Below are 14,384 nucleotides of genomic sequence, written 5' to 3'. Positions count from 1 at the left end.
TTTGTACTACAGTATTTTCTGGTTAGGATGTGCTGGGAGGAACCTTCATCAGGAGGCCTCACTGTACAGTGAGGTGGAGAGAGCAGTAAGGTGGAGGGCAGGGCAGTGGGGCGGAGGGCAGGGCAGTGGGGCGGAGGGCAGGGCAGTGGGGTGGAGGGCAGGGCAGTGGGGCGGAGGGCAGGGCAGTGGGGTGGAGGGCAGGTAGCCAGTACAGAGATGGGGAGGGGTTTGCTGCAGGTGTTTCCAGATCTTACTCTGAGTATCACAAGTCCCCACTCACTGAAGCTTTTAGGCATCCACTTTTCCTTGACACTTGTTCGGGAGGGCAGGGAGAATTACATTTATTTTATTTTTCAATTCAAGGTATTCCTTTTTAATTTTGGGGGGGTAATATAGTCTGGATTTTTCCATGAACATTTGATGCATCATTATGGGTGGGTTTCTAATACATGAATTTTTATGCCACTGCAATGGAATTTTTAATACATTGTTTTCTTTTGTACGTTGCTGGTATCTATTTATTTATTTATTTTAGATTTTGTACTTAAAACATAGTAAGGCTGGGTGCAGTGGTGCATGCCTGTAATTCCAGCACTCAGGGAGGCAGAGGCAGGCAGATCGCTGTGAGTTTGAAGCCAGCCTTGTCTACAAAGCGAGTCCAGGACAGCCAAGCCTATACAGAGAAACCCTGTCTCAAACAAAACGAAACAAAAACCCAAACCCAATCCTAAACAACAACAACAAGACCCAAAAGAATAGAAACATACCACAAATTGGTCACATACCTCAATGCCCATTTATTCCCTTTCTCGTTGACCCCTGTGCCTTGCAAACTCCATGGATTCTGTTGACTGACCATCTAATGATATTATGTAGGTCAGGAGCTGCAGACAGAGGTCAGGTGGGCATTGCAAGTGTGGGAGGGGCACTGGACGTGGTAGAATGTGGGGACACTAGGGAATGCCATACTAGTCAGCAGCAGGTATGCTGGGCATTTGCTGCTGCATTGCTTATGTATTTTTATGCTCAGCCACGCTGATTTGAAAAGCATGGCATGGCCTTTTTACTGCTTGGAAGAGAGTTTTTTTCCCCAGGGCCAGCCATTGAAGTTGAGCCTGTTGATTTGCCCCACCCCCACCCCCGCTCCCTCAGGAGTTCCACCCATGTCCCTGTCACTGCAGCTGCTGGCACTCTCAACTTTGCACTGGTCTTTTTGTATTCTTAGGCTCATGGTCCCCACCATTCCCCACTTGGAAGACCGGCATCTCCCTTCACGCGTCTTCTCACACGCTCCCACCTCCATGTGGGTCTGCAGCTCATCCGCTCCCCAAATTCAGGGAGCTAAAGCAACTCTCCTTGTTGAAATAACTTAGCTACTCTGGTAAAAGAAAGCAGTTATGTTGCCATAATTTCCAGGGCCTCCTCGGTCACAGGAGACATCGGGAAGGATGAGTCCGATGGTGACACTCACGAAGCAGTATGTCCCAGTTCTTTGGGTCAGTCTCAAGGTTTCTCTTAGTGTGTGAAAGCCAGGTCTTTTCTGGCAAAAGAAGCTGGTAGGAAATGTAAGTCGCCTGTCAGGGACAGTCCTATGCCTTCTTGTCCGTCCATCAAGGCCTCGGGAGGGAGAGTGAGGTGGGACCTCCCACCCTGTGCTTCGGATGACTGCTCTCCGTCTGCTTTCTTTAGGGGAGCCCATAAGTAGCGAGCACTTTCACCGTGCTGTCAATGTCAACGATGAAGATCTCCTGCTTCGGATATTGGAAGGAGGGTGAGAGAGCGCAGCCAGCGCTTCCGTTCTTTCTCCCAGGGCCCGTCAGGTGCACAGACACGCATGGCACAGCTTTGTTTTGTTTTCCTAAAGAAGTTCTCCAGCACTTTCCAAAGCATCTCCCACAGTTCCCTCAGGTGACTAGTATGAGGTCTTGACGTGTAGTTAGTAAAGACTCATAGAGACCCCTGGAAACGATACGGTTTGTGACTGTTTAATGACAACATCATGCAATTCTTATGCTTTGGTCATCTAGCCCAGCATTTAGTGCAGGTCAGTCTGAAACAGCTGCACTGATACCAGGTGTCCCTGGGACTCAGCAAGCCAGCTGCCTTGGAGACTAGAAGGTTGGTGGGGCACTGGAGAAAAAGGGGGACACGGCTGCTGTAGGTGTGACTCTTGTAGCTGTCTCCCCGATAGCGGTGTAGCTCAGGTTCTTCCACAGCACGGTTCCGTGCACCTCAGAAGGCAGTGGTTTCTGACCTGGGGTTTGGTAAGTTGAGGAGAAGATTCCACAGAAGGCCACGCTCCTTGGCTGACAATACAAAATGCATGCTCTTTCCTGGGCAACATCAGTACACAGCCAGAAGAAAAGTGGAGAGTAAAGGGTAAAGTCCAGGTTCCCGCCATACCTGCTCCTCTGGCGAAGTTGAGCATTGGTGCTGTTACCAGCTTGTGCCTCATGCCAAAGGCTTTGTTGGTTGCAAACTGTTTGATGAAAAGGCTCAGTGGTTTTGAGTTGAAGGGAGCTTCTATTTGAAGTGAAAGGACAATGTTTTTGTTTGTTTCTTTGTTTTTAATGAAAACTTGAACCTTTAAAAATGACTGGGACATCGTAAGACAAGAAAAACTGAGTGACCCAAGAGAAACTGACACTTTGGTAAAATGAACCATTTCACCTCCCCCACCCCCCACCCCCGCCGTGGGCCCTGCAAAGCATGGTTAACTTGATGCATCTGTGCCGTGAGTGACAGTCTTTCCTCTGTTTCCCTGAAGCCATGTAAAGGTTGATGTGCCCAACAAGTTTGGCTTTACTGCCCTCATGGTTGCTGCTCAGAAAGGCTACACCAGGTACGGCTCTTCTAGCCCTGAGTGAGGAGCAGGGCTACCCCTTCCTCCTACAGCTGTAGCCAGCACAGAATGGCAGCTTCTTTTCTCATTCTCACACGATCCCACGTAATGGCTTCCACCCAGGTGCTTCTGCTGGGTTAGGCAGTTTGCAGGTAAGTTTGCATTTACTGTGACATCATATGTTGAATACGTCTTGGAAACAGTCACGGTTGGAATTTGGGCACTTTGGGAACAGACATGCCCTTGAGGTTACCACAGGGCTGGCTATAAGTACTAGCATCTTACTTTACAATCATATTTGTATTTTAATTGCAACGATGCCATTTTTACAGACAGTAGAAATGTGTTTTCACTAAATGTTTCTGTTTTATTCTATATTAAAGATGGCCACAAAAATGACATGAACTATCTGTGCTGTGTGGGCAGGGCTGGTATGATGAGTGACTCAGGGAAGACCGGGCCCCTGGTTTTGGTGGGGAGCAGTGTCTTCCAGTTTAACAGGGTCTGTCTTCAGAATGGGCAGAGAGGAAAGGGTGGTAAAGATGCCCTGAATGCCAGGTGATTTCACTGGGTTTCCATGGGCTCCATATCACCAAAGCCATTTATCTCACTGCTTTGAACTTTGCTGCCTTCAGGCTTGTGAAGATCCTAGTGTCCAATGGCACAGATGTAAATCTGAAGAATGGAAGTGGCAAAGACAGGTAGGACGTGGGAGGTGGCACTGAGGGATGGCGTGGTTGCTGCTGTGGTGCCAGACTGTACCCAGAGGGGGTTTTGCCTTATACAGTTTCTCTACTGTGAAAGTCCTAAGAGGCGAGTGAGCCCCACTGGGAAGATGGGGTGACAGAGGCTGCCTTGCTCATGATTTTGTTCATCGGTACAAGTGATCCAGCCTTCTCTAGCTCAGTAACCCATAGCTATTAAAACAGCACTGCCAGCTCTAGGCCATGGGCCCCATCACATTCCAGCCGTCTTCTGCTGCCCATGAAGCCAGGAGTTTGTAAGCAGCAGCCAAAGTATCAGAGGCAGCACTGCAGCACGTTGCTGTGGTTTCCACATTTTGAAAGACCCCAGTGCCAGCTGTTGTAGGGACATTTTGAAAGACCCCAGTGCCAGCTGTTGTAGCCACTAGATGGGACTATCTCAGCAGCACCAGCAGTTACTTGGTGATGACTACATGCCAGGCACCATGTTTAGTGTGTGGGTCAAACAGGGAGACATACACAGTAACTTTCCTTAGGATGCTCACAAGGTACATGGTGTACACAGACCAAAGGCTTGGACACAGCATGCATAGACTCTGATCATTTGCCATATTTTGTATGTGCTCCTATGTATGGATGTGGATGTAAAGGCATGTGGAAGCCTCAGCTAACTTAAGGTGTCATAATCAGGAGTCATCTATCTTCCTTTTTGAGACAAGGTCTCTCATTGGCTGCTAGGTTGCTGATTCATCTGGCCTGGCTGGCTGGTCTGTAACTTCCCAGGAGCCTGCTGTCTTTACCCCCACCACCAGCCATGGGTTCTAGGTGCATGTAGTCATACCTGGCTTTGAACACGAGTGGCAGGCATCCAAACTCAGGCCTTCCTTTGTGCTTGCACAGCAAGCACTTTATCCACCAAGTCAGCTCTATAACCCCACATGTGGCTTTGTAAAGCCAGAAAGCCCTCTACTCCATTCCCGTGCGGTGACAGATAACATTTAGACACCAATTTTAAACTTGTTTTCTGAATAACTCTTAACCAATCTGGAACTAAGCCATCGATTGGATCAAGTATTTGAAAAGAATAATTTCAGCTTACAAAGGAAAAAATGTAAGGAAAGCAAAAACAGGCAAGAAGCAAAAGAAAGCCAGAAACTGATTAATAGGAATTTTCATGTTGCAAACATGTAAGGGTCAGTTCTTAAGAAAAATCTTCATGATAAACCATTGTCTTGAACATCAAAGAAAGAGAAATAAAAATGGACATTGGGAGGGGAAATAATAATGTCTATGGAAGGTATTTGAAAATGAAAAGAAAATGGTGCTTTGTGTTCCATAATAGATTTGATAATTATGTCATAATGGATGCATTTTAAAGTAACTCAAAGCCACCAGAAGCATCCCAAGTAGTGGAAAACCTGAAATGAAGAATATCCATGTAAAAACTGAGAAAATGTGTTCAAGCATTCACTCCATGGAGGCTCTTGCTTGGCTGTCTGACTGTGAGCTTCAGATTGGCATGTCTCAGCACTAAGCATGGGCTTTCTACAGCAATGACAGCCTGGAAAGCAGCGGAGAAAAATCAACATTGTTGCTAATGTATGGGGTGCAGCTCAGTGTTTGCCTAGATGTGCAAATTCCTGGGTTCAATCCCCACTCCTGGGGAAAATTAGCAGCAGGTTCTTTGCATGTTTGTAGGCCCTTTTATCTATAACCACCTTTTCTCCCAGTCAGAAAAGTATTTAGGAAGGCAAGACATTCCTATTAGAAGGTTTCCAACATAACATCCTTCCTTAGTAGATTCAAGGTGAAGGGAGAACTTGGTTCAACTTGGCGCTTTGTTAGTCAGAATCAGCGTTGGTGTTTGTCAGCAAAAGCACACGTGGAGATATGTGCACATTCACCATGGAGTTGTACTTAGCCATAAAGCACAATGGAGTGACACCTTGTGGGGGACGGATGCAGCTGGGCACCATCAGATTAAGTGAAATAAGCCAGGTTCTGACAAGTGCTGCATGTTTTTCCTATTTGTGGGCTCCAGGGTTTACACAGACACAGTTAGTCATTTATGTATAAATGGCATGGAGGCAGAAGTGGGACAAGGCAGGGCAGAAAGGAGACCAGCTTGAAGGAGACCGTGAGGAAGGTGGAGGGTTTGCATTGGAGTGTGTGGTCCAGATCCAAGATCTACTTGAGAGAAGTTGTCAGTATGAAACCCAACACTATGTACAATGAATGTACAAGTGCTGGGTAGCTTTATGTCAACTTGACACAAGCTAAAGTCATCTGAGAGGAGGGGACCTCAATTAAGAAAATGCCTCCAAAGCCGGGCAGTGGTGGCACATGCAGAGGCAGGTGGATCTCTGTGAGTTCAAGGTCAGCCTGGTCTACAAAGTGAGTTCAGGATAGCTAAGGCTACACAGAGAACCCCTGTCTTGAAAAACAAAACAAAACAAACAAACTGTGGGCCCTTGTCTGCAGGCGGAGGAGATGCTCCCTCCTGGTGAGCCTCAGTGCTTGGACATAGGTGAGCTACCCGCCGCTGGCAAAACAACCCACCAGGCCCAAATGGGTTAAAAGGCTAGTTCCTTGCCAGGGACATTTCCAAAGCAAACTCTAAGCCAAAAGGAGTGAAAAGCTGGCTCTTTGAAGAAAAACATATCAAAAGTGCCCTGGAGACAAGCCCCAGGGAGGTGTCCTGGGAGTGTCTCCTGCCATTCAGGCACCCTTGGTTTAACAACCCAGAGGTTGGGGGGTTTGGTGAGCACACTCCCCGTTTCTCCCTCCGTAGTTTTCTGTCCTTGTCTGTCTTTTATCATTAAGCTTAGTGAATTAAAATCTAGCTCTTTGACTCTTGACTGTTTTATTTTAATCAAGTGTGGTCTGTTACCTGGCTTTTCACAAGTCAGAGGCTCCCTTCTCCTGCTGGAAAGGACATGGATTCCCATAGTCTCAACCCAGGATGAGCTGAGCGCGGCTGCCCTGCACTCCCTCAAGCTGGGGGGTCCGGCCTAAAAGCTCCCTCCCTGTCCAGAAGGCCTTCTTCATGACCAGTTCTCAGGACAGAGCCTTCCTCAGTTAGCCTCCAGAAGGCTGAAGAAAACTCTGTGACCAGATTCTCAGCCCAGCCTCACGGAGAACGGAACCCACAGTTTCAAAGCCGTGCCGTGGTGGCACATGCAGAGGCAGGTAGACCTCTGTGAGTTTGAGGCCAGCCTGGTCTACAAAGTGATTCCAGGACAGCCAAGGGTACACAGAGAAACCCTGTCTTGAAAAACAAAAACAAAACAAAAACAAAAAAGAAAAGAAAAGAAAAGAAAAAGAAAATGCCTTCGTAAGATTGGGCTGCAGACAAGCCTGTAGGACAGTTTTTAAATTAGTGATTGATATGAGAGATTCCAGTCCATTGTGCTATCACTGAGCTAGTGGTCCTGGGTTCAATAAGAGAGCAGGCAGAACAAGCCATGAGTAGTAAGCAGTGAGCAGCACCCTCCATGGCCTCTGCATCAGCCCCTGCCTCCAGGTTCCTGCCCTGTTTGAGTTCCTGTCCTGGCTTCCCTCAATGCAGAGGTGTAAGCCAAATAAACCCTTCCCTCCCCTACTTGCCTTTCGGCAATGGTATTTCATCACAGCAATAGAAATCCTAGCTAAGACAATGCATCATGTAGGAAGGTACTTTATGGCTAGACAGATGACCCAGTGAGTAAAGCACTTAACTCCTAGCACCCACGTAAAATGTCAGCATGGGTGTGGGCACCTTCTAATCCCTGCACTGTGGTGGGGGCATGTAGTGGCAGGAAGAGGACTGGGGATTATTGACTGCGATACTAGCTCCAGGTTCAGTGAGAGACCCCTTCTTCTTTTTTTAAAATATAGTTTATTAATTTATTCATATTACATCTCAATTGTTATCCCATCCCTTGTATCCTCCCATTCTTCCCTCCCTCTCATTTCCCCCTTACTCCCCTCCCTTATGACTGTGACTGAGGGGGACCTTCTCCCCCTGTGTATGCTCATAACGTATCAAGTCTCCTCTTCGTAGCCTGCTATCCTTCTTCTGAGTGCAACCAGACCTCCCTATCTAGGGGTTGTGGTCAAATATGGGGCACCAGAGTACGTGTGAAAGTCAGATCCCACTCTCCACCCAACTGTGGAGAATGTCTGTCCATTGGCTAGATCTGGGTAGGGGTTTGAAGTTTACTGCGCATATTGTCCTTGGCTGGTGCCATAGTTTGAGCAGGACCCCTGGGCCCAGATCTGCCCGTCATAATGTTCTTCTTGTAGGTTTCTAGGACCCTCTGGATCCTTCTATTTCCACATTCTCCCATGCTTCTCTCACCTAGAGTCCCAGTAGGATGTCCTTGCCTCTGTGCCACTTTCCTGGTAAGTGAAGACTTTCATGGGACATGCCCCTTGGGCTAGTGTCCAGATATAAGTGAGTATATACCATTTGACTCTTTCTGCTTCTGGGTTAGCTCACTCATTATGATCATTTTTAGTTCAATCCAATTGTCCACAAATTTCGGAAATTCCTTGTTTTTAATAGCTGAGTAGTATTCCATAGTGTAAATGTTCCACAGTTTCTTTATCTATTCTTCTACTGAGGGACACTTAGGCTATTTCCAGGTTCTGGCTATTATGAATAATATGAACATGGTTGAGCAAATGTTTGTGTTGTGTGCTGGAGCGTTTTCTGGGTATATTCCAAGGAGTGGAATAGCTGGGTCTTGAGGAAGCCCTATTCCCGTTTTTCTGAGATAGCACCAGATAGATTTCCAAAGTGGCTGTACTAGTTTGCATTCCCACCAGCAATGAAGGAGTGTTCCTCTCTCCCCACATCCTCGCCAGCATGTGGTGTCACTTGCATTTTTGATCTTAGCCATTCTGATGGGTGTAAGATGGAATCTCAGGGTTGTTTTGATTTGCATTTCCCTGATGATTAAGGAGGTCGAGCATTTCTTTAAGTGTTTCTCAGCCATTCGATATTCCTCTCTTGAGAATTCTGTTTAGTTCTGAGCCCCATTTCTCAATTGGGTTATTTTGTTTGGTGGCGTTTAATTTCTTGAGTTCTTTATATAATTTGGATATTAGACCTTTGTCAGATGTAGGGTTGGTGAAGATCTTTTCCCAGTCTGTAGGCTGTCACTTTGTTCTGCTGACAGTGGAGAGACCCCTTGTAAAGGAAGTAAGGTGGAGAGAGTGCTGGAGCAGGACACCTGCGTATAAAGCACATGCAGATGCCCAGCCTTTGGGCAGTGCCTAGCAAAGAAGTAGCAGAATGTGCCAAAATTTTTATTATTGTTGTTGTTGTTGTTGTTGTTTGAGATGGAGCTTGAGTTGGTCTCACTGTGTTGCTGGTCTGGAACTCACAGTTTGCTTTACCTCTGAGGAGCTGGGATGATAGGTGTGTGCAGTCCTGCCCAACTCCATACAAAATGGTTTACTTATTTACTTAAAAAGACATTTCAGACAGTTCTCCAATGTTACTTCTTAGCACTGGTAAATCCTGAGTTTGCAGAGAGCTGGGGCTGGGGGTGCAGTAAGGAGCACAGAGAGCAGAGATCATGGTGTCAAACCCCAGTCCCTGGCCAGCTACCTGAGTGGGCTTCCCTCTGTAAGCCATGGGGTTATTGTGGGCAGTGACTGGGTTAATATATGGGCATGCATGAAGCAGGGCCTGGCTCTCCGTGAATGCACCTTATACTTTATTTCATGATTGGACATTATTTTGGGAGCTACAGTGTAATCCCTGCTCGTCTGCAGAATTCAAGAGAGAGAACTTGGAAAGACTTGAAACTTAACAAGGAGGTTTCCTGATATGGCAGTTACAAGATGATTTAAACATAATTTAATCTGAATGCTAGGTGCAGTGGTGCACACCTTTAATCTAAGCACTCAGGAGGCAGAGGCAGGAGGGTCTATGTGGGTTGCAGGCCATCCAGGGCTACATATTGAGACTGTTAAGAAAAACAAATGTACTAACTGGTTAATATCTAAACACAGTAGAATAGAATAAATCCCAAAAGACAAGATGCCTGATGAAAATATACATCTACAGAACTATACTGAGAGATCTAAAGACTTTTAAAAATGGAGATATATGTTGCACTTTAGAATGGTAAGACTATAGCACCATTTCCCTTTTTCTCAAATTAGCATATAGATTGAATATAGTCTCAAATGGAATTATTCTTGGGGACTCGTCAAAATGATTGCAATTTATCTGAGAGAACAAATAGAGATAGTAATAGACACTAAAACTTTGTCAGAGACTATGGGGACAGTTATTAAAATGCTTTAAGAGTTAAACTAATTACAGAGGTGGGCACTGTATGAAAGATTGGAAAGAGATAAACAGGATAGACAGAACTTAATAAATGGTGGTAGAGATATCACAGACCAATGGAGAAGGTACTAGAAATAGGCTATTTGAAAAAAAAACAAACACTAAGATCTTGGCCTTCCAGCAAGCACCAAAACACATATCAAGTGAATAGAGAATGAAATGTAAGAAGTCATAAAATGCCATTAGGAAGCAGAGATGCAGTTGTCTGACCTTGTAATGTGCACGGCACAAAAGAGGGAAGGAACTAACCCAGGAGAAGGTGCAGAGTTAAGGGCTGTGTAAGGAAACACTGAAGAATATGCAGGGAACAGACCTCACCCCAAAAAGCACATCCATGGCCAGGAACAACTCACTCTATGCAGTAAGCAAGTCACACAAAAGAAGAGTGTACAGTGTTGAGTAATTCACATGAACTGCAGTTAGTCTTGCTACACAAAATGTCAACTATATACTTGGTAATTAATAATGGTAAAAGTGGAGAAAATAGACATTTTCTGATGGTGTTGCTAGAAGCGTGACCTGATGCACACACTTTGGAAATATACATGGGCTAAGCCCTGAGGGTCCAGCTCAGTGGTGGAATGTGTGCTGTGTGCTGTGTCAGTGAAGACTCGAGCATCCATCCCCTCATTTTATTTAAGAACGCACACACACACACATACACATTCTGGGATTTACATATATACCAATGATTTACACACACACACACACACACACACACACACAATCTGAGATCTATATATGCACAAATGATTCACACACACAAACACACACACACACACAGAATGTGAAATGTAGAAAGGAGACTAGAGCAGAGGGGGCTGGCAGGAGGGGGGAGGGGAAGGGGAGGGCAGTGAGTAGTATGTGCTAATACAAAACTCAGAGAGGCCATGCCTGTGCACACAGGATGGCATTCTAGGCCCAGGAAACGTCCAGAAGTGCAATTGAGACTTCACAGTCAGGGCGTCTTACTTAGGATGCTAGAAGATTTGCCCTTTGTGGCCACTTAGGGGACTACTTTTTTCTATTGAGACGATCTTTTGTTTTATTTTCCAACTATTTTATTTAGATCATTTTCAGACATTTAGGAAATATGGAAGAATGCTAGAGAAACGCCTGTGCATGCTGCACCCAGGCTGACAGGTGCTCGCATTTGTCCATATGTGTGGACACCCGCTTCCGCCCCTGTGCTCCCCAGTCACCTCGGTGTGTACCCCTGGAGGCAAGGTCATCACTGTCCAGCCTCTGTCACATCACACTCGGGGTGCATCTCATCATTCTCAGGTGTCACTGGGGACAATAGTGTCTCCCAGATGTCTCCTTCAGATGTCATCACTGTGGTTGGGGACTAGGACAAAACCACACTCCTGTCTATGCTCCTACACCGTGCCCGACGGCTTGCCTCTGTGATTTCATTTTCTTTATTGAAGAAAATGTTCTTTCTCAATTTTCCCCACCTCCATTCTTGATGCCCCTCCTCACCCCCCCATTCTCTCATTCTCCATTCTCCCCTCCTCTCTTCTCCCTTCATTCTCTCCCCCGTTGTCCTCCACCCTCCCCATAGCAGCGCCATTTGAGGCTGACCACCATCAGCTAGCGTGCTCACCTAACCCTGTACTTCCAGCATAGGTATTTCCGTGGTAAGGCCACAGAGGTTTGGCTGTCGCAGGGTACCATCTTCGGCAGGAACTTTGAGAGCTTGTGCTGTTTCTCTGGCACAGCTGGGGAGGCCCACACTGTGGGATGCCTGCAGGTGGTGATCCAGGCTTGATTCTGGTGGTGGTGGGGATAGCTTTGTAAAGTTACATTTTCCTCATGATAGATACAAAATAATCTATAAGTAATAAATTCATATGATGGGACTACATCAGTCCCCACTAACATCTTAAACTACCCAGCCACCCGGAGTGGTCCCTGCCCATTCCAGTTATCCAATTAGGGGGTGCACAAAAGAATTTTATGATTCCATATCAGTCGGCAGTCTACAAGGAGGAGCTCCTCAGCAGCTGGAAAGGACCAGACTTTGCTCTCTGAAGGAGAGCGGCAGTAAATGAGCAAACTTGCTGTTTCAGAGTGAGGACTTGGTTTAAGAATGCTAGCTGGAACTATAAGCTGAGGTCCTTCACTACTCTGTTTTGAATATAATCTGAGTTTTAATGGACATTTTAAAATTCAACAATTTATACTCAGTCATAGCCAGTATTCATTTTCAAAACACTTCTACATTTTGTTTTGGATGTGTTTGTAAAGATACATATCAGTGCTCATGTGCTATGGCACTCATGTGGAGGTCAGGGAACAGCTTGCAGGAGTCTGTTTTCGCCTTTCACAATGCGGCCTCTAGGACTGAACACAGGGATCAGGCTTAACCTGCAGGTCCAGTACTTTCTTTTTTAATTAGGACATTATCCACACGCTGTAGAATGCACCGTTTTAAAATATGTGCACCCAGTTGTTCACTCACCAGCACATCATGATCCAGTTCCATGACTCTGGAAGTGTAGCAGGTATATTAGCGCTTCTTAGCCCTAGGCAGCTGCCAGCTTACTGTTCTGGTCTTCCTCATTAGCCTCACCTAGATGTTTCATGTAAACGGATCACATGCTATGACTTTGGATGCCTGGCATCTTTTATTGATCATATTGCTTTAAGGTTTTTCTATACTGAAGACTTGATTTCCCTTTCATGTCTGACCCAACATTTCATCGTATGGGCTTGCCACATTTTATCCATTGGTTGATGGACATGTGTACATTTTATGTGGATAAAACATATGGTCCCCCCCCCCCAATCAAATGATGAATTTTTGCTTTAATCTGGGTGGACGAAATATGAACCCAAGGTTAGTGGTGGCACCTCCAGTGGATTTTGTTTTTTTTTTTTTCTGTATGTTGCAGTCTCATGCTTGCCTGCTATGCAGGGCACCTAGATGTTGTGAAATACCTCCGAAAACATGGAGCTTCTTGGGATGCTAGAGACCTTGGAGGCTGCACGGCCCTGCACTGGGCTGCAGACGGAGGCCACTGCCCTGTGATTGACTGGATGATAAAGGACGGCTGTGAGGTATGGCCTTCCTGCTTCCTTCTTAACCACAGTGCGCTAGTAAGAACTTGAACCTTCCTTTGGGATCTGGAGGAGGGGGCCAAGCCTGGTCACTTGCTCTGAGAAAAGTCCTACAGGAGTTTCCAGCTCATGAGCTTGAAAGGCCTTGGAGGATCCTTGGAGACCTGAGGCGACAGCCAGGCTTCATCTCATCACAGGGAGGCAAGGGAAGTGTGTCGAGCTCAGAGCTGGCCCCAGGTGTTGTGCTGCTGCTCTGGCCCTTAATTCATTGCTCGTGTCTGTTTAGTTGGTCACTGAAGCCTCGCTGAGCCTCTGCTACATGCTGGAGATGCAGAGATATGCATAGGTCTAGCAGCTTTCAAAGTTGGGTTGTTTTTATTCTTGGGGGCGGTCTCTCTCTCTCTCTCTCTCTCTCTCTCTCTCTCTCTCTCTCTTTCCTTCCATCTCTCTTTCTCTTTTCCTCCCTCTTCTCTCTCTCTCTCTCTCTCTCTCTCTCTCTCTCTCTTCTCTCTCTTTCTCTTTTCCTCCCTCCCTCTCTCTCTCACTCCACACGTCTGATGTATTACATAGGTACATGTTTGCATGGATGTGTATACATTCATGCATGTGGAGGTCAGAGGTTAGTGTAGTGTGATTGGCAGGTGGCAAGTCCTGGGAAGTTGAGTCAGTGACCTGGAGTTTCAGATCTGTGGGAGTCTCACTTTGCAGAAGATGTTAATAGACATGTCTAGTTCATCTCTGAGGTGTTAGTGAGGGAAACCAAGGCTTCTGCCTCGGGTCTCACTGGCTCCTGCTGTTGCTATGAAAGAACTGATTTACCTTGAAGGAAAAACCCCAGGCATTAAGATAATTCCATTTCATCCCATCTCTTGTTTCTTTATGCCTGAGAGACATTTGCAAGAAGCCAGAAGGCTTAGTAGGCTGGTCTCAGCAAAAGCTCTATGTGGCAGTGGTGGCCACAATGCCCCATGTAGTTTACTACAAGTCTGTAATGAAAACAAGCTGATGCCTTCTGGGAAAGGAAAGGGATTCTTACTCTGATATAAGCATTTAAGTTCTGGAATCTTGAAGTGTGGGGTGTTCAGGGCTTCAGGTATACAACTCAGCCATTTGGGTCAAATCCCACCTTCTTGTGTAGCCCAGGAGCCATTTGCAGAGGACAGACCTGCATGCAGGGGTCCCCTGGAGACATCTATGTATACAGCTGCTAGGAGAGATGGTTGATGGCAGCCCGGCCTCAATGTTGTTGGCAGATTGCTTACCTGGTATTTTGGAAGACCATGGGAAAGACAGAGAGCCAGGCAGGTGTAAGGATTTTGTGCTAAGGGTGACGTATTTCCGTAAACAGGGAACTGTTTGTGCATTTGATGGGCTGGGTGATCTGGGGAAAGGTACTGGACTCCCTGAGGCAGGTTTGATCATTTCTAAA

At 46.3% G+C, this 14,384-nt stretch overlaps 1 protein-coding gene across 5 annotated transcripts in view; it reads left to right on the top strand.

The window, feature by feature from the left end:
- FANK1 (fibronectin type III and ankyrin repeat domains 1) overlaps window positions 1-14,384 on the top strand; it is a 106,149-nt gene that overhangs the window by 88,889 nt on the left and 2,876 nt on the right. For all 5 annotated transcript variants that reach the window (XM_084751286.1, XM_084751287.1, XM_084751289.1 and 2 more), the window contains 4 exons: window positions 1,690-1,771; window positions 2,768-2,842; window positions 3,478-3,543; window positions 12,790-12,955. In XM_084751286.1, the coding sequence (XP_084607412.1) occupies window positions 1,690-1,771; window positions 2,768-2,842; window positions 3,478-3,543; window positions 12,790-12,955 (389 nt within the window). The remainder of the gene's footprint in view (window positions 1-1,689; window positions 1,772-2,767; window positions 2,843-3,477; window positions 3,544-12,789; window positions 12,956-14,384) is intronic.

The sequence above is a fragment of the Acomys minous genome, assembly GCF_964271855.1.
Source record: "Acomys minous genome assembly, chromosome: 2".
Lineage (NCBI taxonomy): Eukaryota > Metazoa > Chordata > Mammalia > Rodentia > Muridae > Acomys > Acomys minous.
This window is presented reverse-complemented; position numbering and strand designations above follow the sequence as displayed.